Source organism: Rissa tridactyla, chromosome 6, assembly GCF_028500815.1.
Source record: "Rissa tridactyla isolate bRisTri1 chromosome 6, bRisTri1.patW.cur.20221130, whole genome shotgun sequence".
Lineage (NCBI taxonomy): Eukaryota > Metazoa > Chordata > Aves > Charadriiformes > Laridae > Rissa > Rissa tridactyla.
The window spans coordinates 21037115-21058733 of record NC_071471.1 but is presented as its reverse complement, the minus strand read 5'-3'; the positions used below and the strand labels follow the sequence as shown (position 1 = coordinate 21058733).

At 42.1% G+C, this 21619-nt stretch overlaps 1 protein-coding gene across 3 annotated transcripts in view; it reads left to right on the top strand.

Moving 5' to 3' along the window:
* The window catches only part of EPHA4 (EPH receptor A4), a 107382-nt gene extending 86170 nt beyond the window's left edge, over window positions 1-21212 (top strand). Inside the window, exons 9-19 of one of the 3 annotated variants that reach the window (XM_054206524.1) lie at window positions 797-855; window positions 1598-1711; window positions 1894-2079; window positions 6072-6133; window positions 6674-6883; window positions 9422-9571; window positions 11971-12164; window positions 14639-14794; window positions 15082-15965; window positions 18539-19145; window positions 21077-21212. In XM_054206524.1, the coding sequence (XP_054062499.1) occupies window positions 797-855; window positions 1598-1711; window positions 1894-2079; window positions 6072-6133; window positions 6674-6883; window positions 9422-9571; window positions 11971-12164; window positions 14639-14794; window positions 15082-15196 (1246 nt within the window). In that variant the 3' untranslated portion in view covers window positions 15197-15965; window positions 18539-19145; window positions 21077-21212. Of the gene's footprint in view, window positions 1-796; window positions 856-1597; window positions 1712-1893; window positions 2080-6071; window positions 6134-6673; window positions 6884-9421; window positions 9572-11970; window positions 12165-14638; window positions 14795-15081; window positions 16064-18538; window positions 21011-21076 lie in introns of those variants that run through there. The other 2 variants (XM_054206523.1, XM_054206525.1) reach the window with 2 other exon arrangements.
* Window positions 21213-21619: the final 407 nt, after the last annotated feature.

Sequence of the window (21619 nt, the reverse complement as noted above, 5' to 3'; positions counted from 1 at the left end):
TCTTCCCTAACAGGCGAACCTCCTGTATTAACTTTTCTTAATGCCACTTATCCATTGAAGTTTAAAGCTGACCTAATTAAATACATAACTGGATACAATATCACGTGTGTAGGTGTAGAATTAGTAATCTATAGAATTAACATACTACACTGAGTTATTCTCTCCAACTCAGAGGTTATTAGAGGAGCTCTGCCATCACGAGTTCTTTGTCCCCTTCAATTACACAGTGATAAAAAGAATAAACAAAATCCTTGGGATCTGCATTTTTGATGGTCAGGATTTTTTTTTTCTGCTGCCATCCTGATTTCTGTGTTAATAGACTTGTTCCAGTTTTAAATTTGCAGTTAAACTGTTGGTATTAGCATTTGCCTAATTATGTTTGAAAATCAATCTACCAAAACACCTCTGTTGTAGCATTTAAATCCATATGCGACAGGGCTATAAAGCAATTTGGCCCCTTTTTTCACAGAACTGCAAATACACGTTTGAAGTAAAAGTAGCCGAAATACAAGCGTTCTTTTCTTTCTTTAAATGCCGAGATGCAAATAGATTTGTGTTTCCCTTGATGCATTGTTGATGCCAATAACACTTAGAGTAGTTTGAGGTGAGGAGTCTCCTACCCCGCTGGTAAATGTGTGTTGTGTCACGGGCTGTTGTAGGGGAGCTGCCGAGCACAGGTCGTGGCAGGTGCAAACAGCTCAAGTCCCAGCAGGTCGGGAAGACTGAGCTTGTCTCAAAGAAAGATACTTATTTTGAACTGTAATACTCTTTTTTTTTTTTTTTTTTGTTCTGACAGGCGCAGTAAGTACAGTAAGGCTAAGCAAGAGGCAGATGAGGAGAAACATTTGAACCAAGGTAAAAGGCAGCGGTGCTCAGGTTTTTTGATTTGGTTTGTAAAACATGTTTCATGTTCTGATGCTTGGTAAATAAGGGATGACATTCCTCTTGAGATGAATGTGTTTCTGTTTTCCTCTCTTGCCTTCCTCAAGACTATGTTCTTTAGTACCAGGGAAAATAGAAGTATCTGGGTAAAAAGTTTGGAGGGGACAGACAGGAGAGTGGTTCATCCAATTTTTCCATTGTTCCTTTCCGCTGAGAGACATCTGTTCTTGGCCTGTCATATCTAGGCAGGATTTTTCCCCACAATACTCTGCTAAAGCAGTTTCTGAATGGGCCCTTTTTTCCGGGACTGACTCATACTGTTACTTCCGTCTCAGCCATCCAGGTACCAAACCTAGGACCTGAGCTCAGAATTTCTTGGCTTCCAAAAGGAGAATGGGATGTGTTTTAGTCTCACAGGTCTACAGACAGGCTATTGGCCTGTTAGTGATGGCAGTGATTTGTGAAGTTCATTTATTGGCAAAAGCCTGATTCCTTACATCAATATTGAGAAATATTAAATGTTTACATTAAAAAAATGGCATCAAGGAAAAATACATTAAGTCCATCCTTCCTTCATCAGTCATTCCTGGCTTACAGTGCATTTTTATTGTACACTCTCTTTGCTGTTGTATATCATTAAGGCTTCAGTCTCATATGTTCTGTGTTCAGCAGCATGTAGATCAGTGACTTCAAATAAAACATTTCTGCCTTGCAGGTGTTAGAACATATGTGGATCCTTTTACATATGAGGATCCAAACCAAGCTGTGAGGGAATTTGCCAAAGAAATTGATGCCTCCTGCATAAAGATTGAAAAAGTTATTGGTGTGGGTAAGTGCCAGAACTTTTGCATTTTTTCAGTAAATATAGTTTTAAATTTGCTTTTAGGAAACATGGGAACCTGTGATTTTTGTATGACAGCTCCCCCAAATGAACTGACATAACAGTTTGACAACACAAGTGAGTGCTTCATGTTCATGACCTTTGACCATTCTCGTGCCTTTTTGCTTAAGGGGAATTTGGTGAAGTATGCAGCGGACGTCTCAAAGTACCAGGAAAAAGAGAGATCTGTGTTGCTATCAAGACTCTAAAAGCTGGTTACACTGATAAACAAAGGAGAGACTTCCTGAGCGAGGCGAGCATCATGGGACAATTTGACCACCCCAATATCATCCACTTGGAAGGTGTTGTTACTAAATGTAAGTAGGTCATTTTCATGACAAGGCCAATTTGGAAGTCAGGGAGAAATTAAGTCTATGGTGGTGTGTGCTGGATTTTTTTTTTTCTTTTTACCCTCTTTCCTGTGAAATGACAGATGGAACAGATCCGCTGATAGCTAATAGGAGGAAATCAGTGCGGGACAAGTCATTAATCTTGTTGTCAGCTATAAATGGGTTTATGGTTTCAACTGATACTCTATCTGTAGGCAGCTTGTACAAGATTTTGTAGGGGGAATTAATACTGCAGAGGTTGGCTTTTTTCCCCCCCCTTCTTGTTATGCCAAGCAGGCATCTTTCACATCTTTGCTAGACTGAGCTGATTGTTACGGGATAGGCAAAAGCAGATGGTGAGCAAAGAATTTAAAATGGTTGGGGGAAAAATACCAAAACAAAACTACAGAGTCATATGTTTAAGGTACAAAACACAGATGTAAGGAGCAAGCCTTTGAAATTAAGTAGACTATTTTAGTTTGAAACTTGCTTATTTGTTTTCTCTGATTTACAGGTGTGATAATTTCACTCTGCAGAATTTACCTGGCCCATCTTTTTGTTTGGTTGGTTTGGGTTTTTTTTAAGTCTGTTAGCGTTCCCTGTGCCATGAACCCTGCCTTAGAAAGAGAATGGCAGCACTCGCTGGATGATGTTTGTAGGCTAGAACTGAAAATACACCTGTGAGACAGACGCACTTGGGTCTGACCTGATAAGGTGCCACTGCAATGGTATAGTTATTGTCCGTGCTCGCCTGCCCTAAGTAGCATGTTGGCGGAGCCTGGCACTGACCGCTAATCCGAAAGACCCTTTGGATGTAGGGGCTCATGCTCAGGGTAGCAAAGAAAGCAGGCAGTGATCTTGTGAGCTGCTGTTAGAGGGTGGAATTCGTGAAGCTTACCTTCTGCAGCTGATGGTGTGCATGATGAACATGAATGCAGGGTATTAATAGTGTAAGGAATTAAAATTAGATATGGATGAAAAGTTAGAAAGCAAAATATTACTAGAAGAACAAAGCATCTCCCATAGAGGGTTGTCAAAGCCATCAATACCACTGAAAAACCCTGTCCCTCTTGAATGTGGGCGGGAACTGGGTACTTATTCTGCCACTTGTGGTTTTGGAAATCTTACCCATGCTCATTTGTGTTTCCCTCTCCTAGTCTGCCTTCTCTCACAGTTGTTGAAAATGGCAGTGTGTCACTATTTGCTTTTCAAGACAAATTCCACTAGGGAAAGTAGGGGTTTGGACTAATTTTGACCATTGTTTACTGAGGGCCTCCCTCAAAACTGAAATTAAAAGATAATACTCTGTTTGAATTTTGAAGGTCTGAGTCTCTCTTTCTCTTTTTGTTGTTGTTGTAACAAAGCGGGGGCGGGTTGTGGTCAGGCCACAGTGTTTGCCACAGACAGTGATTTTTCTAGCACCTCTGTAAAAGAAAGGCAACAGCGGAATCTTTGTGTTGAAATCCCACCGAGGCTGGAAACCCCTGAGCTATTACGGCTCTAGCAGTTACAAATGACTGTGTGCATTTGCATAATGCAGTTGTCACTGAATTAAAATGATTTGAAATTTTCACCGAGGAGGTGGTAGCCTGACCCCAGAACGTTTCATTGCCTGGCTCGCAGTGAGCGATGCTCCCGCAGCCAGCCGGCTTGGTTACCTCAGAGCTGGTGTGTTTGGTAAACAGGGCTACTTAAGAAGACATTTATCTCAATTTCTCCGTAGGTTTTCTGAATACTGTGATAAATGAATGCATTTAATAAACTGAAAATTAAAATGTGAGATAAATAGTGGTGTAGATAGGGGTTGAGAGAGGCAGCAAAAAACCATGAATACATTATTGGCTGCTAGTCAAGTACTTTAATAATTGACTCACTGATGGTAACTTCTCCTCTCTCTATCCCCTTCCCTTGCTAAAGAAGTGCCTGAGTAATGAAATCACATGTTAATGCACTGAAAGAGTCTCCCCTTCATCCTTTCTGCGTTGACATAGTATCTTTTGATTGAGGAAGGTTAATTAAAACTCATTTAGCTGTATTTGTTCAGTGGAAGGGTTCCGGTCACAGTTGCAAAGGATAAATGAAACAGTGACATATGCAGATTTGGTTGGAGTTTTTTCTCTTTCTTCCAAAGAATGCTTGCAAAGGTGAATTAGAGGGAGAATGATGTTTTGTCACATCCCTTTCCTTAAGGGTGCAAGTATTCAGCCGAGGTCACTAAGCCCTTCATCCAGAGCAGTTTGCTTTATGCAATCCCATCGCATCTCTGCTGCGTTCACGCAAATCAGAAAGGGTTTGGCTGCCAGACTGGCATTTCACAGGCCAGTTTGCATGGGACCAAAACACTATGAGTTTTGGTATCAGCTGGAAAGGGAAGGAGAAGCTGGAATAGTAAAAGCCCTGCAAAGCATAGGTTGGGACTGAAAAGGTGGAATAGGTAATGATGAGTGAAATAAGGGATGTATTGCACATAGATGTTGGCCTAAGTGAAATGATGTAAAGTTTTCAGTACAGTCAGTCCTTATAGCATATTGTTTTCTAATTAAAAAAAAAAAAGGTTCCTTCAAAAGCAGCTATCCCTGACAAATGAAGAGAAAAGCATCTTGGTGAAAAATGCACTGACGTAGAAATGATTAGGGGAACTTTCAGTGCTTCAGCATTTCACGGTAGGGTAATTTTCATAGCTGGTTGTTCTGGAGCAGATACTTGCTGGTGACAGAAGCAAGGAAAAGAGTAGTTCTGACACCAAGACAGAATTGAGCTATCGACAGTTTAGGTAACGTGTCCATTGAACCCTTCTTTCCCCATCATGTTCCCTATTCAGGGCTGCTCTGGGACGCTGTCTTTCATTTAGGAAAAAGCTCTATAGTTGCTGTAGTAAAAGCATAACTGGGAAGAAGTGTTGTCATGCCGGCCTGATGCTGATTATCAGGTGCTCCCTTGACTTCAGGTGGGCTTAACAGTGCTCATCTTGGGGCAACCGAACTTTTGTCATTCAACCTTTTATAAGTCACTTCTGTACATCTCCCATTGCTCACTTTTGGAACAGAGATGATACTGGACCTATTTCTGCAAATAGCTAGATGCTGTATATCCAGCATGATTTAACTCCGTGAAATAATTAATGTCACTTGTATGTACCTAAATGTTTTCAGTTTCAACGTCGTATGACTTTGTAAAGCTCTTAAAGACAACATCAAGCATTATTTATGTACTTGCTGTTTTAGGCAGGAGAGTGCCTAGAAAGCATCCCCATGTCAGCAACATTACATTTCATTTCTCTTCAGATCGCCCAGCTTGGCTCTCTGTATTGCAGCATGGAAAGCTGAGTGCTGCTGAAGCACCATGCCCCACGTGTGACACAGCTCATTGAATCATTTATCCTGTGGTTGACTTCATGAGGCAAATGGCTTTGGCTCATTTATAAATAACGAGAGACATGGGATACAAATTTGGGACAGAGAAAGTTCAGAGGAACAGCTTGTATTTTGCATTCTTGAATCCAGTTGTCTTGGAATACCTTGGAGCTGCCGACAGCTTCTAACTCGCCTAAAGCGTTGATCTTTCGAAAGAGACAGAGAGACCAAAGCATTCACAAATTCCATTTTGAAAGAGGAAGGCTTTCTAGTCTGCAAGCAATTTAATTACACTAAAGATTTTTGTCAAGTTTGAACAAATCTTTGTTTCTTGGCTCTCAATTATCAATTCATATATTGCTTAGAGAACAGGAGCCGCTTTAGTTACAGACCTTGTCAATGAGTCAACCAAAGGGTTAACCTTCCAGATGGGGCCCTTGAAATGTTTCTGTCCTATAATATTTCTTCTCTTGCTCCCCACAGCTGAGGCATAAGCTTGGTGCTTTTCAAATTAAATTAGATTGTGTAAGCCAGGTGTCTTGGCACTAAAATCATGTGCAACCCATTTTTATCCCATTAACATCGGTGTTCATCAAGAAATTGTGTTTTTCTTTCTCCAAACTCTAGGTAAACCGGTAATGATCATAACTGAGTACATGGAGAATGGCTCCTTGGATGCCTTCCTCAGGGTAGGTGATTTCTTCATAATAAGATGAGGAGATTTTATACTGGGAGACATTTTCTGGTTTTCTTTCTGGTTCTCTTTTGCAGAAAGATACTGAAAATTCATCATTTTTAAAGAAATTGTGTTTGTACTTGGGAAATCCTGTTTTCTCGTGTTGCTCCTATCAAAAACCAAAATAAATGTTAAGTGGAAGAATACAGAATAACTGTAATATTTGAAATAGCAGGGTCTTTAAATAATCCATGTTTAATGGGAACAGTTCTGATTTGCTCCACTTTTTAAAGCATCGCAATGCTATATAGACCCATTAAAACCAGATTCATTGCAAACTGGGTCCTGCATCACAGGAAGCTGTGACAGAATCTCGGGGTTTTTACTTTACTGGTGAATTACAGACACTAGTCAGAAGATTGAGGAAATAACGTTGCATTTTATTTGAGAGAAGATGGGAATCCAGAGATATGCTCTTTGCCAGTTTCAGCAATGGCAGTAATGCAGCTTTTAGCTTAATGCTCTGTGATTTTCTTCCTTTCCCCATATGCAGAAGAATGATGGCAGATTTACAGTCATCCAGTTGGTGGGGATGCTTCGTGGCATTGGCTCAGGAATGAAGTATCTGTCTGACATGAGCTATGTGCATCGGGACCTAGCTGCTCGAAACATACTAGTCAACAGCAACTTGGTCTGCAAAGTGTCTGACTTCGGCATGTCCCGGGTCCTGGAAGACGACCCTGAAGCAGCTTATACCACACGGGTAAGGAGGGAAAGAAAAAGTCCAGTGGGTTTTCTTGCCTACATACTGCTTTTGTCTGACTGCGTGGGAGGTGACAGTGGTTAGTTTTAAAATAATCTCAGCCACAAGTGAAAACCTGTATCCCAACCTAAAAATAAAGAGTGGCCCAGACTCCATAGCTAGTATAAATTGATATAGTGTTATTGCCACATCAGTGGCTACATCACTATTTCTTCTCTGAGGATGTGACCCATGTATTCCTCTGGTTCCTTCAGCGTGCTAGTGTGTGTGACAGGAATCTGATGCCAGAAATGAGGGCTTGGGCTTCTGTTCCTTCTGATACCTACAGGCATGCATAATGATTTTCAAGCGGCTAGTGCCACTGAGGTTTGATACAGAAGTGTAGATATGCCACCAAAAAAAAAAAAAAAAAAAATCCACTTTTGCCCATCACAAAGCTTGTCATGACTTTGACCTAAATAATTTGGACTGTGAAAAGTGTGATGCCTCTATTCCCAATTTTTGTTTCTTTCCCGTTTTATCTTATTTCAGCATCCCACTGTTAACTAATTTTGCTAAAGCCATTTTAATATGCTGCATGTGGAATAGTACTAATGCAAGCGAGTACTTCTGGCCGCAAAACAACATCCCAATCATTACCAGCATTTGTACCAATACCTCTGTAATTAACATGCGCGCGAAGAAAAAAAGTCAGAGTTTATAACGTCTCCTTTTTTAATTGCTTATTTTCTTCGTTTTAAAATATCTGCCATTCTCCATCTGTTCTCCCTAGTGCAGAGTTTGTTTGCAGCACTCAGATTTTGCAGTTTAATCCCAACACTCATCCTTTAATGGATTCACAGTTCATTACAGGGAAGCATAGATTCACGTAGTACTAAACGCTGGCCAGCCTTGGTATTTCTCACTCCTAAGGGTGGCAAGTGGAAGAAGCAGAAGCAGAGGTCTGAAAAGCTGTATTCAGGGAAATCAAAGTTTAGACAAATACACAAGGGCAAGAGAGAAATGATTAAAAAGCTTCCCTTTGCATTTAGTGAGTGGAGATATAGTATTATGTTTGCTCTCAAGAGTAAACTACAGGGAATCAATGACATTTGCTTTACAGTGCATTGTCTTCATTGGTATCTGTAATGAAGGATCAGGAAAATTTGGATGAACTCCACTGTACTCAAGCATCTAAATAAAAAGAGCTTATTGACAATTTTTAGAATGGCAACCATGTATAAACAATGCCCATGCATCTGTGTCTGAAAGGAGGAATAGAGCTTTTTCGTAACAAGGGAAGATGCAATAAAATGCAAGTTTTAAACCATCCTTTTCTTAAGAGATGGGTGTGTTCTGCTCTCCGTTAGTAGTGTAACTCATTAAAGTGAGAGTATCCTGTAGCCACACAAGGCACATACTGCTACAACCTGATTCACAAAGGGCCTGATGCCAAGGCCAAAGAAGCCAGGAGAAGGACCCCTTTTGATTTCACTTGGCTTTGGAACAAGTCCATATTAAACACTTGGGAGAGATACTGGAACAATAAACTATTAACTATGCACATGCTGCACTCGGTTACGGATAAAAACTATCTAGAAGATTGCTGAGAAGGAACCTACCAAAATAAACTTAATCAAAAAATCATAAAAGCAAATGAAAAAAAAACCAACCCTAAAACCTTTGTTCAGCTTAAGTCATTTCCCAGATTCAACTGCAGGAAACCAAAAGCTCAATTAAAAACACCTTGCATATTAGCATAAACAAAAGGAGAAATCTCTGGCCTGGGATCACTCAGCCAGGGCAAAATCAGATAAACAGGATGGAGTGAGTTCCTTTTAAAATAGTGCAGGACCTCAGTGGCCCAAATCAGTTGCCCAAGTGCTTTTATCTGTTTAAAAAGAAGTATCGTACCAAGAGGCAGCCCTCTCCAACAGGTATCAGAAGCAGCCTTGTACCGTGGTCTGGTGCTGAAGTCCTCCCACAGGGACTGGGAGAGCCCAGAGGCTTGCTTGCTGTCTCACATCTCTGGTAGAAGTTGGGATATTGCCCATGGGAAACACCACGGTATTCATAAATCTTCCCAGTTTATCCTCTCTTTATTTTACCTTTTTGAAAAGCAAAACGTTTATAATCCCATTTTTCTGAAACAGGCCAAACAGGTCAGACAGGCAAGCAAGAAAATAGTAATTAACAGCATGTACTTATTTGTTTTGTCAACTAAATCTCAAATATATACTTTGTAAAACCCCTGGCTTGTTCTCAGGCTTCAGCATAGCCCTAAGCAGAGATCTCGTAGAGGGCTGATAAAAATACATTTAACAATTTACTGGTTCGCCTCCTTGTGACTAAAGAAAACAGATGGGCAGCATTGCCTCCTGGTTGGATCTGACAGTTTTATGGCAGGGAAAAGAGAAAGTGGATGCCTTTTTAAGAAGGATTCTGGAATTGCGTACAGAAAACCATTATGTATTTTTAATGTCAGTGTAGAACAGTGTCAGGCACGCACATTACCGGGTCAGTGACACACTAGCCAGTGGTTTCTTTTATTTGTGACAGGGTGGCAAGATCCCCATCAGGTGGACTGCGCCAGAGGCAATTGCCTACCGTAAGTTTACATCAGCGAGTGATGTGTGGAGCTATGGCATCGTCATGTGGGAAGTGATGTCCTACGGAGAAAGACCTTACTGGGATATGTCCAATCAAGACGTGAGTCTCCTTCTGAGCTTCCTTTTCGTTTTCTCTGCCTTTCCCCCTGCGCCTTTATCTTTGTCCTTAGATGTCTGATGATGTGTTTCTGTGTCAATTGCTATATGTTTATAAGGCATTTACTCCAGGAAGTTTTTAAAAGGATCTCATGGGTGGTAGATTCCTGTTTTCTCAGGGAACCTCTCTGGAACTAAGACTTGCTTGAATACTTCAAGCCTGGTCTTATGGTCAGGGATTCTCTTTTAGGGTCTATAACATGTGCATGTATTTTTTTCCTTTTTTTTAAGGAAAAATATTATAAGCAATTAAAGTAAGAAAGAAGAATGGAGGAAAGGGGAACGAGTATATTTAAACTGTCAGATTGTAATACTGTCAAGAGAGGGAAGATTTGAATGTTGATATTAAACCTCAACTTTATTGGAAGTCTTTAAGAAAAGACACTTGAATTTAATGGAGCTTCCTATTAGTAGTTAATTCTTCAAGCCCCAGTATGCTTATAATTCTTCCAGATGATTTTATTTCTTGTAGGATAGCTAAAACAACACATGAAATCCAATTCTGATTATCAGTCAGAGCATCCTTGTGACAATTGCATAGCTGCCCCCTGAGGACATTAAAAAGCAGCTTTCCTAAATGACCATTCTTAAATTATGCATGTCCTGTTTAACCGTACCATCTGGACTACTTCAGTGTATTCCAAGAGGGAGCATGCACAATGGCTGCTATTCCAGAAGAGTATTTAATAATAATGCTAATAAGAGCTTTTGCTAATAGAATTTTTATTAAATGAAAAAAAAAAAAATTCCCAGTGAAAATGAGGCATAGATTATCCATAATTCTTTTCCCAGGGGATTTACAAACATATAAAGGAGGAAGAAAATGTTAATCTGAATACATGGTCATGGGAGTGGTTAAGTCATTTTAAAAGTCATCTGCTTTCTTATGTAGAGCTGAACATTTTCAAAGAGTGTCTAGATGCGGATGGCATTTAATCTAAACGGGGGATATAATTTTAATTTCCTTCTGATGTGAAATGTCTCTTCTGGCACCCAGTCTTGCCTTCCTTTGCTAACAGGAAGTCATCAAGACTTAGCAAGAAAATAAAACACCAGATGTGTCTCAGTTATATCAGGCATGTCTACACAGCACAGCGGAGCTCAACGCCACAAAAGCAGAGCTAACACATTAGGCTGTATACGCTGCTAATGTGCGGTGCTAGGCCATGTCGAAAAGCTGCCTTGAACCAAGACAGTGAAAGCCACTATTACTGTCTTTGCATCCTCTTTTAATACATAGCGTAGATGAGCCATTTTTTTCCCTCCTTAACGATGGTGAGAGCAGGGCTTTTCACAACAAAGCAGAAGTGGATTTCCAATTCTTCTCCATCTCTTGAATCAGGAGAAATCTAAAGGGTCTTCATGCTTTCTGGAGTAGTGAGAGACACTTAGTTTGTGGTCACTGGAAAGCTGCTGATAGTGCAAGCATATCCCTCGGCCTGTCCTCCCGGTGGATTTTAGCCACTAATTGGACAAGACCAAAACGAGTGAATTTAGTGCAATTCGGTTTCTGTGCACTCCTGGTCTCTAGTCTCATGGTGAATCCTGCCAGCAAAGTCACATTGATTAATTAAGATCTGAAGGCTTCTGGGTCATGTCCCTGGCATATCAGAATTGAGTCCTGGTCACGTCCTGTGCTCCTGAGAGAGCTAAGAAGCCAGCAGAGCACTGAGCTCTGGAGCCCTTTCTGGAGGGTTTGAAATGACTTCAGCTTGTGAATTTTTCTGCTTTCTATTAACTATGAAATGCATACTTAAGCTGCTGTGTTGGACTTCAGTAACTTTCTTGATAAAGCTGCACAAAAGGTTTCCGATCTCTGCATTTCTTGGTTCAGAGCGTACGGTGGTGAAAGAACAGGTTCTCTACAAGGCCTGTATTACTGAGAGAGATGAGCTAGCCCAGGAGAAGGGGGTGATCTGATGTATCTTAAAAACGATGGGGAAAGTTTCATCTTCAACATATCACACCCAAAACTGACAGATATTAAAGATTTGCTGTAGAGCTGTTGCTTCTCCAGCTGTCTGTCCAAGAAGGATAGTTGCTTAATTCTAACCTGGGCTCTTTTGTCATCCCTGTATCCCGTGTGCTCTTTTGTGATACGTTGCCCTGCTGTATCTGATGTCTCCTTTGGATGCTGTACCCTTTTAGTTTTGAATTGCTGAAGAGAAATGACAGTTCTGAGACCACCAACTGCCTGAGTCTGAGTGCAATTTTCCATGTTGTTTCACTTAATTGTGGATTTGTTTCCAGACTTTGGATCGCCCTAGGACAAATGATACTCATCTGGTAGATGTGAGTAGTGTCTGATGTTCTCTAATGCCTTCCTAATTGTGCCATTTATAGGTTATTAAAGCCATTGAAGAAGGGTATCGGCTGCCACCCCCGATGGACTGCCCCATTGCTCTCCATCAGCTGATGTTAGACTGCTGGCAGAAGGAACGCAGTGACAGGCCTAAATTTGGACAGATTGTCAACATGCTGGACAAACTCATCCGCAACCCCAACAGCCTGAAGAGGACGGGGAGCGAGAGCTCCAGGTCAGCTGCGTTTTTGTAATGGTGATGTACGAGGGAGCAGAGTGGAGATGACAGGCAGAGCTGCAAGTCCCCTAAACCTCTGCGCCGGGATTAAAGCGTGCTCTGTAGCTCTGCAGAGCCAGACTGCACAGCAGGCACTGTGCCGTGCGAGGCAGCAGAGGGGTCACGCTGCTGAACCCTACTGGGCACCCCAGACTCTCCTCGCTCTGGCAGAAGGAAAATGGAACGAGCAGAGCTGTTGCTGTATCGCACCAGTGCTGACCAGTTTTATAGCACAGTCTGACAAAGCTCTGATGCAGGCAAGCTCTGATTGAATACAAAGTTTGCCGTGTCTTTTCCCGCTCCCCCCTAGTGAAAGGGCCGGAACAGGTAGCCTTAATGCAGTGCAGCTAACAGCAGTGATGTGGTTTTCTGCAGGAAAAGTACATCATCAAGTTTTATAAACCCTAGATTTGTGTAGGATTTGCAAATGAGTGTTAAGGCATTACAGCCAACGCCTTGCGGGCATTGGGAAGGTGTGGATTAATTTTTATGTGAATTTGAATTTAATTTTGTGGAAAGCCAGTTTCATGTCTCCACCGATCCCGCATTACATTTATGTTTTGTTTTCTTTGCTAAGCATGGTGTGTGCAAAAGAAGCGCAGTAGGAAGGAAACTCCCAAAGTTGTAAGGTGAAACCAAAATATCTTTGTTGGGACAGATCAGCAGTTTGTTTAAACTGGTGAAACACTGCTGAAGTAATAGGAGCTTTACTAATTTACACCAGGTTTCTTCAGTTTTTTTCAAACGTATTTGCTTTGTCAGGTAAATTTGTTTACAGCAAATACGGAAAAAAGCTTAAAAGAAAAGAAACAAGAGGAAGATAATGGGAAAATATTTTTCAATATAAGGGAAGGTACAGAAATATCCACTGGGCAGTACAAAATTAAGTTTCTTGAATCAGTGAAGCAGTAACAGAGATTCTGATTCAGCCTCCAACAGAGCAACACCTAGAAAAAGCTATTTTCCTGGTTAAACTTGTAGGTCCCTTTGCAAGTCTTGGTTATAATGTACATTATCAGAAGAGAGATTATTAACCCTGTGAGGCCACTATCACCGCGTATCTTCCAGATTGCCCTAATTGCGTTGGTAGCCTGGCAAAAATGTATCCGCCCTTGAGGCTTAAATAATTTACATGGTGAGAATCACAATATGATCTGCTGTGATAATTTGGTTTGAGAATCACAGTATGAACTCTTCCATTTTGCTTCCTTTCCAATTTACAGGTACTCTTTGAAAATATATAGATTTTACAAAAGTTAATAGCCTCTTCAAGGTCATTTGGGGTGTGCGTGTGTATGTAAGCTAATAGCCTGTTCAAGGACATTTCATGTTCACGGCTATTTATAGATCTTTATTTTTCTTCTCTTTGGAACGTGTATTTCAAATATGCACATAACATTATTAATATATTATATGACTTTAAACGTGAGGCGTAATTGTATATAATTAGGTTGCCACCATTGGTCTTGTGTTAGATAGTACAGTAAAAGAGTTGTACCAAGTATTACCAGGGTGTACTCGGTGCCTTAGGCAAGACATAACTACGCTATTGCACACCTAATCTTTGATGATGTGCATTTTCAAATAAATTGCTAAATGATAATTGTTTTGGTTAGATAGATAATAGTAATTTATAATGGTTTAATGAAACTGTGATTTACAACATACATGAAATAATAAATGAGATAGTAATAAGAGAAGCAAATTTTGTAAAAATAATTATTTGCAAATCTGTGGAAGGGAAAATGAGAAGCGCATTCCTCAGTGCAAACACAGATCAAAGCTTGCAGGATTCCCGCCACTCCTGGCACACGCGCAGGTCAGGAATGGATTGATTAAAGAGGGGATTAACTCCCTGCTGTCCTGAGTTTGATTGAATGCGCTGAGCTCGCCTGCGAACCTGGCTGGAAACAGGATTTATCTGAACCCGCCCTGAGTTTTGCCCTCCAAACCAGTCTGGCAGGTTGCGTACTTCAGTAGTGTTTCTATAGTTGCAGCGCTGAGGTCTGACACACGCAGGATTGGCAAGGTCTGGCATTGCTGCCTGTGAGATACAGACCCACCAGGCTGAGCGCCTTCCAGCATCACCGTCTTCTTTGTTTTTTGAAGTAAAAGCGTTTTCTGTGAACTTGGTTGCATCTGAGGTGAAAACTGTAAGTGGCGTTGTGGTTCAAATTAGACCTGAAAGCAAAAATAGAAACCTAAGGTCAAATTCATCCTAAGCAAAAATTGGCCTATTTCTTTGCATTTTGTTAAGTTTCTTGCATTGATCTACGTTGCTGTGCAGAGAGCCACCGGTTTAGCTGGGCACGACGTCTTGCCCTTACTTTTACCTGATCATTGAAGATAATTGTAGCACAGACCAAACTTTGGTTTGCGATTCATGATCCAGCTGACACCGTTTCTCTGTCCTTTCACTGTTTGGCATCCAGACCTAGCACAGCCCTGCTGGATCCCAGCTCCCCTGAGTTCTCGGCGGTTGTTTCTGTCAGTGACTGGCTCCAAGCCATTAAAATGGAGCGATACAAGGATAACTTCACAGCTGCTGGCTATACCACCCTAGAGGCTGTGGTGCATATGAACCAGGAGTAAGTACTCAGCGATATAACAAAAAAACTGGTAAATCTGGATTTAATCGGCCTCTTTTGCTTTGTGCTGCATATCATTACACTCATTAAAGGAATGGAATGCCTTTCATTTGGATGGAGGATAACTTTAAAATGCTTCCACAATGCCTTCACTTATTTAATTAAACATTTCTGTACATCTGCCTTGCTTTTGCGATGCTGCTTGTGGTTGACTCTTAGTATTTTTCTCTGCACCAGCATCTGATCCACGGTTCTCAGCCCCCTGCTTCTTCTCTTGCTTTCCACAGTGACCTGGCAAGGATTGGGATCACTGCCATCGCCCACCAGAACAAGATCTTGAGCAGCGTTCAAGCAATGCGCACCCAAATGCAACAGATGCACGGCAGGATGGTTCCCGTCTGAGCCAGTACTGAATAAACTCAAAACTCTTGAAATTAGTTTACCTCATCCATGCACTTTAATTGAAGAACTGCACTTTTTTTACTTCGTCTCCTCGCCCGTCGAAATAAAGATCTGCAGCATTGCTTGATGTACAGATTGCGGAAACCGAGCGTGTGTGTTGGGAGGGGGGCCTCCAGAAATGACAAGCCGTCATTTTAAACCAGACCTGGAACAAATTGTTTCTTGGAACATACTTCTCTGTTGATCAACGATATGTAAAATACATGTAACTATATAAATATAAAGTCACATTCAAGTTTTGATGCTATGTTTGCTGCCAGATACTGTGCTTAAAAAAAACAAAAACAAAATTACTTTCCTTCTCCCCATGACCCGTAGGATTACAACCATAGTGTTTTATTTGTGGGTGAAACCACCGTTGTGCATCTTTCACTGGAATGAAGAATCTGCCCTGGGATATTTTTTGCAGACTTGATGCATCACTAATACCTTGCAGAAACCTCAGTGAGAATATCATTTGGCTAATCAGTGCCTGCCGATTAGTGATCTACCCGTTTACGGGCTTGAGACATGAAATGACCCACCTCGTGGATTACTGGGCAAAACTGGACTTCTGGGGAGATGATTGGCTGTTGTTGTGCTGTGCTGAAGCCTACCACTTAAAGACGTTTTGTGAACATCTTGCCAGTAGTCAGCTGTGACAATCGTGGCTGTGGAGCGTTCAGACTTCTTTTCTCTTTGAAGAAGCGATTCCCTTTGCCACACGGAGGTCAGTGGAAGTACAGTGTCCAACATGTTCATGGTGCTTTGCTTCTTAAACTGTGCTAGGATTTCATCACCGTTGGGGGGGGGAAAAAAAAAAGTGCTGTGGTATGTATTATTTGGGGTTCCCAGCCGGTTTGTATGAACTTGTGCTCGTTTCCCAGCCTAATTGCTTAGTGTTTCCCATTGTTCGTTCTATTTCATGACAGTGAAAATTGCGTTGTTTCAAAACCTGGTCTTGCTCTCAAACCGTTGTGTGTTAGGATGTGCAGACAAGGTGTTGGAGCACGTCTTGGGGCTCACTCAGTTTGGTGCTAAGAGCTTGACACCCCACATTGCAGTAAAAGCAGTAGGGATACCCTAATTCTTGGGGTGGAAAACCCCACAGATATGGATCCCATAGAAAGAGTAACCTTGTAAAGTACTCATTTACGATACTCATGCACAAAGAAGAACCAAGGACTTTTCCTGTCCTTTCATGAAATATTTGTGTTTTAGAAAGATCAGTCTCAGTAGCTGTGTCAGTGGTTTTATGGGAGGGGGAGCAGAAGGAAATGGGGTTGTGTGCGCAGCCTTTCTGGTTTTTCAGCGTTTGGGTGCTGGGCATGGGGATAGCTCTGTGTTACCCTTCAGACGTGGTGATCCGGCCTCGTCAGCTGCGGCAACCGGCTTCAATTTGGAAACCAGCCCCATGGACTGGGTTATCAAGGCAACTGTGGGTGTGAGGGCCAGGTGTAGGCTGCATGGCTGGGGTTCAGGCGCCCCTCTGCAAGTAGGGCAAACAAGCTGGGGCGTGACCTGCTTGAAAAGCTGCCCTCCAACTCCTCTAAGAAAGAGATGGAAAGTTGAGTGGGTGAAAGCATCCCCTGGGTCGCTTGCTGGAGGTGGCTGCTATAGGAATGTGGTTGTCCTCATTAGGTCACATAAGGATAAAGCTTTATCTGGTAAAGCTCTGAACACATTTAGGCTGGAATTTTATTTATTTATATTTATATTAAAGCTTATATTCCTCCTTTTGAACAGAGTGTATAAATTAGATTCCTTTTAAAGTCCTTTGGAGCACCAAAGTGATGAGATGACCTTAGAAAAAGAGACAGCATCAGGCCCACTTATGCTATGGTGGGTAGGAGGAGGATTTTCACGACATCCTCTATAATAGACATTGTGTTTCAGGTTTGCCAGGCACAATGTCAGAAAGGTGAGATTTATATTTTGATGGTGCTAAGACTGGTTCTTTGGTCTGTAATATTTTGGTCCCGCTCCACACCTGAAAGCAAATTCAGAAATTATTTGGTGGCTTTATATGTCAGATTTTTTTAATAATTGCATTTATTCTAAATCCAAAACAGCTCACTCAGTTGGACAAGTCACACTTACTGTATTGTCACTCGCATCACTTTTTGTCACTTTTAACAATAACTCGCTGATTTTAACCACTAACTCCCTCACCCCCAACTTTCTCAGAAAACAGCTTGTTCAGAATATGAGATGCTAAATTCGGATCCTGTCAAGTCATGACAGCTTAGTAAACTCTGTTCTGCAGTATTACTTATAAAAGCTTCTCCATTTCAAGAGATTTAAGATTTCTTTTAAAAAACTACTTAAATCAGCACATTTTAATATCATTTTGTGAGGCAACCTAAGAAGTGGTTACTCATTTTAAAGACCTGACACTTGTACTTTCATCAGCAAAAAGTCTTTTGCTTCTTAAGTGCAGAGATACTTTAAGTTTCCTCTTGCTGTAAATCTGTTGCGTTCTGTTGAGATTACCTTTTTACGTAAAAACAAAATACACCCAATTTTCTGGCCAGTTTGTAAAATTGCTTTCTTGGAGTCTAGTTGCGGTAATTCAAAACACTCCAATATTTTCCACACAAAATGAAAAACTGTGCCCTATAGAGTGAAAACTGCAAAGATGCCGGGTTTTTGGAACTGCCATTGATGGTTGTGTTCCTTGTGATAAAATATGGCCAGTGGGGGGGCATCCACTTGACTGTGGTTTAGCTAGAGGAGGACAGATGAAAAAAAAAACAGGTGGCACGTATATAAAAAAATAAATATATATGTAGATTACATATCTGTTTATAAGGTATGTTGTGGAAGAAAGACTTTGAAATAGTGTGAGGGAAAGAAAAGGGCCAAGGAAGGCAAAGGGGCCTCAGCCTTTGAGAACTGCTGGTTGTATTTGTCTCTCTGGCCCCAGGCGGCTGAAGCAGCCAGCGAGCGCGTGGTGACGCGGCAGCCCCGGCATCTGCCCGTCAGCCACCCTTCTGAGTGAGGCTTGCATCGCTTCCTGCTTTCTCTTCCGTCCTTCAGGGAATCCTTCTCCCCTCTCCAGGGAGAGGTTTAATTCCATGAACCTGCTGCCGCGTCACCTCTTCACTGGGGCAGAGCGGAATTTGGGTCTTTTCCCGTGATGGGAATGGGCAACGGCACCAGCCAAGGAGGGGCTGGCTGCCTAGGGCACTGCTGCTGCTGGGAAATCTAGCAGGAGGCATTCGGGCAATTGTACATGTTTCTGTCATGTTGCACGTTGTTTAATATATTTGTGTTTTCTATTTGTGTTTTCTTTTTGTGCAGGGAAATTAGATTTTGCATTCACGGACTCATAGCCCGTCCTATTGATCATATTGACCATGGAGGAACATAGACTAGACATGAAGCCTTCTGCATCCACAGTTGTGTCTTCCCTAGCACTGATTCTGGAAAACACACACTGAACAGTCATCGGTCCCTGAAGAGAGCATGACTTTTACTTTCTCTTTTTTTTTTCCTTGCCGCCCACCCTGGTTTTTTTCTTCATTGAGAGATAACTAACTTGATAAGACTCAGCACCCGGTTGTCACTTGAGGAATGTACTGTGTCAAAGCTCTGCAGACTTCTGGATTTTTTTTTTCCTCCCCTTCTGCTTTCTCTTCCTACCTTTGGTTTTATTTATATATTTTGGCATTTTCTCTCCTCATCCCCCTGGCTGTCACTGCTGCATCTCAGATGAATGCAGGTGACGCAGCGCTACACATCTTACCATGGACACCGGGCCAGGTGCCGCAGCAAAGAACCCAGTTCCTGTGAGCTGCCTATATACATTGCTGAAGTGACATTTTACACAAAACGTGCCATTGCAGTGATATAAGTATATTTTTTTTTTTCCCTTGAATGGATAATGGATTATTATCTCCTCTGAAAGGTGCGTATGTGTGCTTGTGTGCGTGTGTTTGCGTGCGAGTCACCTTGTGTGTAAAACTGCCTGTGAATGTGCCGAAAACGTCTCTGGAAGCGCAGGAGTCTCCTGTCATATGAGAGCAGGCCAATAGCTCGTGTCTGCAATGGTAGCAAGAACACACACATTAAAAAATGTTTAAATTTCTGTATCTATAAGTGTATTTTTTAGCTGCCACACTAACCTTAATGAGTAGTTCTGCAGCCTGAAACGGGCAATTTCAAGTTAGTTTTGGAGTCGTGGATTGCGGGATCCATAAGGGTGCTAAAGATTTTCCGAAGTGTCATTTATTCATACTGATGCCCTGTCCATGATCAAGACCGACCAGTTTCTCAGTGGCGCTGGTGATGGAGGCAACACCTGCGTATCCATCCACTGGTAACCCTGAACTGAATTCTTAAGTAGCCTTTTTTATCTGCAAAAATAGGATTTTAAAGACTTGTCGAATGCGAACAAGTATATGCAATTCTTCCATTCACAGAAGCACCTTGCTCTGTGTGCAAGCTGTGAAACTTGTAACGTAATAATCAAAACACTTCAATTGCTCCCAGCACAGTTAAGGAACAAAATTGCAAGACCTGTGAGGTTACAGTAGGTAGCAAGAGTTGTGAGATGTGTCCTGTTCCTCGTGCGGGCGATGAAGAGCTGGTGAAGTGCAGTAGAAGGCACTCTTCCTTCCGTGGCCCGAGGAACAGTGCTGTGACTTACTGGTACTACCTAGAAAAGCTTTCTGTCTTCGGAAAATTCACCGCTAACGTAGTGTAAGCTAGTTTTGAGTGGAGCCGTGGGCTGGAGCCCAGGGAGCGTAGGGCCGCTGGGTGTTTGGAGAAGGGCAGGAGATGCTCCCCGCTCGCCTCCTGGCCATGGGGGGCTGGCGTCTGCCGTGGCAGCCCATGCAGCCCAGCAAACTGCCACGGGACAGGCGCTCGCTCCAGCAGACGTGGGGATGCTGGATGCGCTGCCTTAAAGGAGAGCGGAGCTGCAAAGTGGTGTCCCAAAGTTGCTCCCGCTTCCTCCTCTTTTCCCTCCTCGCTGACCCTCTGATCTCATCCCGTATTTCTGCCTGCTCTGGTGGAGGAGCAGCCGCAGGTCCGTGGAAGGGGAGCGAGGGCGGATGCGCTGTCGGTGGAGGCCGGGCACGGTCATGGCGCTGGGAGGTGCCAACTGTGTCACCCAGCACAGGCCACCTGCGGCGGCTGCTCCGGACGGAGCTGGGTGCGAAAGGAAGGCGAGTGCCAGGGCACTGAAGAGGTCATCACCAGGGCCGTCTCGCATGGTAGAGCCTCTGTTTGTTAAGAAATTGTCCTGCTCACACACCACTGGTTGATGTTTGTCTGGGTTTCTTGCTGTACTAATTTTGTGATGGATCTTATGTATTAAAAATATATATGTATAAAATACAAAAGGCTGGTAAGTAACCAGTCAACAGGACTTAAAAAGCAGTATTTTTCTTTTATGTGACATTTTCATAACCAGAAAAAAAAAAATCTGAAATACTAATCAGACAAATAAAAAGAGAGTGCATTTATTTTTTTGTATCACTGCAAGTATGTTGGAATATGCAAGGACTGTGGTTAAAATTAGAATGTATGAGGCATATTATAATTTAGTTCATACTTTAAAAAATCTAACAGCATTTCTTGGTTCGTGCATTTGAACGATCTCTGGGTTAGATATAGAGATTTTTCTATTTTGTTTTAATTTGTAATTTTTTTCCCCCTCCATGAATTTTAGGTACACATAACTTATGTCATTTATTTATGGTCTTTTATACCTAGTTTGTAAAATTGTAAAATAGCAAACAATGCAAACATTTGCATTTGAAAATAATAAAGTAGTTGCTGTACAAACCTGAAATGGACTATTTCTAATTATTGCATTTATTTTTTTTTATTTAGTGTTTATCCACAACAGATAAGAATGCAGAATTCAGAGTAATAATCCTGGTGTTTGCCCCAAAGGGATTAATTCTCTTCAGTAGACTTCACAGGAACACACTCCCGGACTTTATTTGAACTACGTAACTCCCACGTGTACCTTAAAGCACGTTACTTTTTCTTCTTCCGTCCCGGCCAGTGCCGCGTGCTGAGCATTTGTGATGTGGGAAGGATGCTGCAGTCAGGCTGACCTTGTTAACCGTCTCGGTGATTTTTCCTTGGAGACCAGGGAGTATCCATGGGCGCCGTGTCTGAGAAAAACCTGCAGGATCATGATGATGATGTTTTATTTGCACTCTTGGGATCTGCTGGGAATAGTCTCCCTCCCCTGTCTCCCGCTGTCTGGACCTTGCCTGGGCCCAGGCGTCACCTTGGCAGAAATCCTACAGTTTTCGCAGCTTCCTTTGGGCCAGGATTTCGCCTGGAATGTGGGAACTGTGACCTTGCTGCTGAGTTACTGCGCTTGCTGCTCTGCTGTAGGCTATGTTTGCGTGGGGCTGTGGG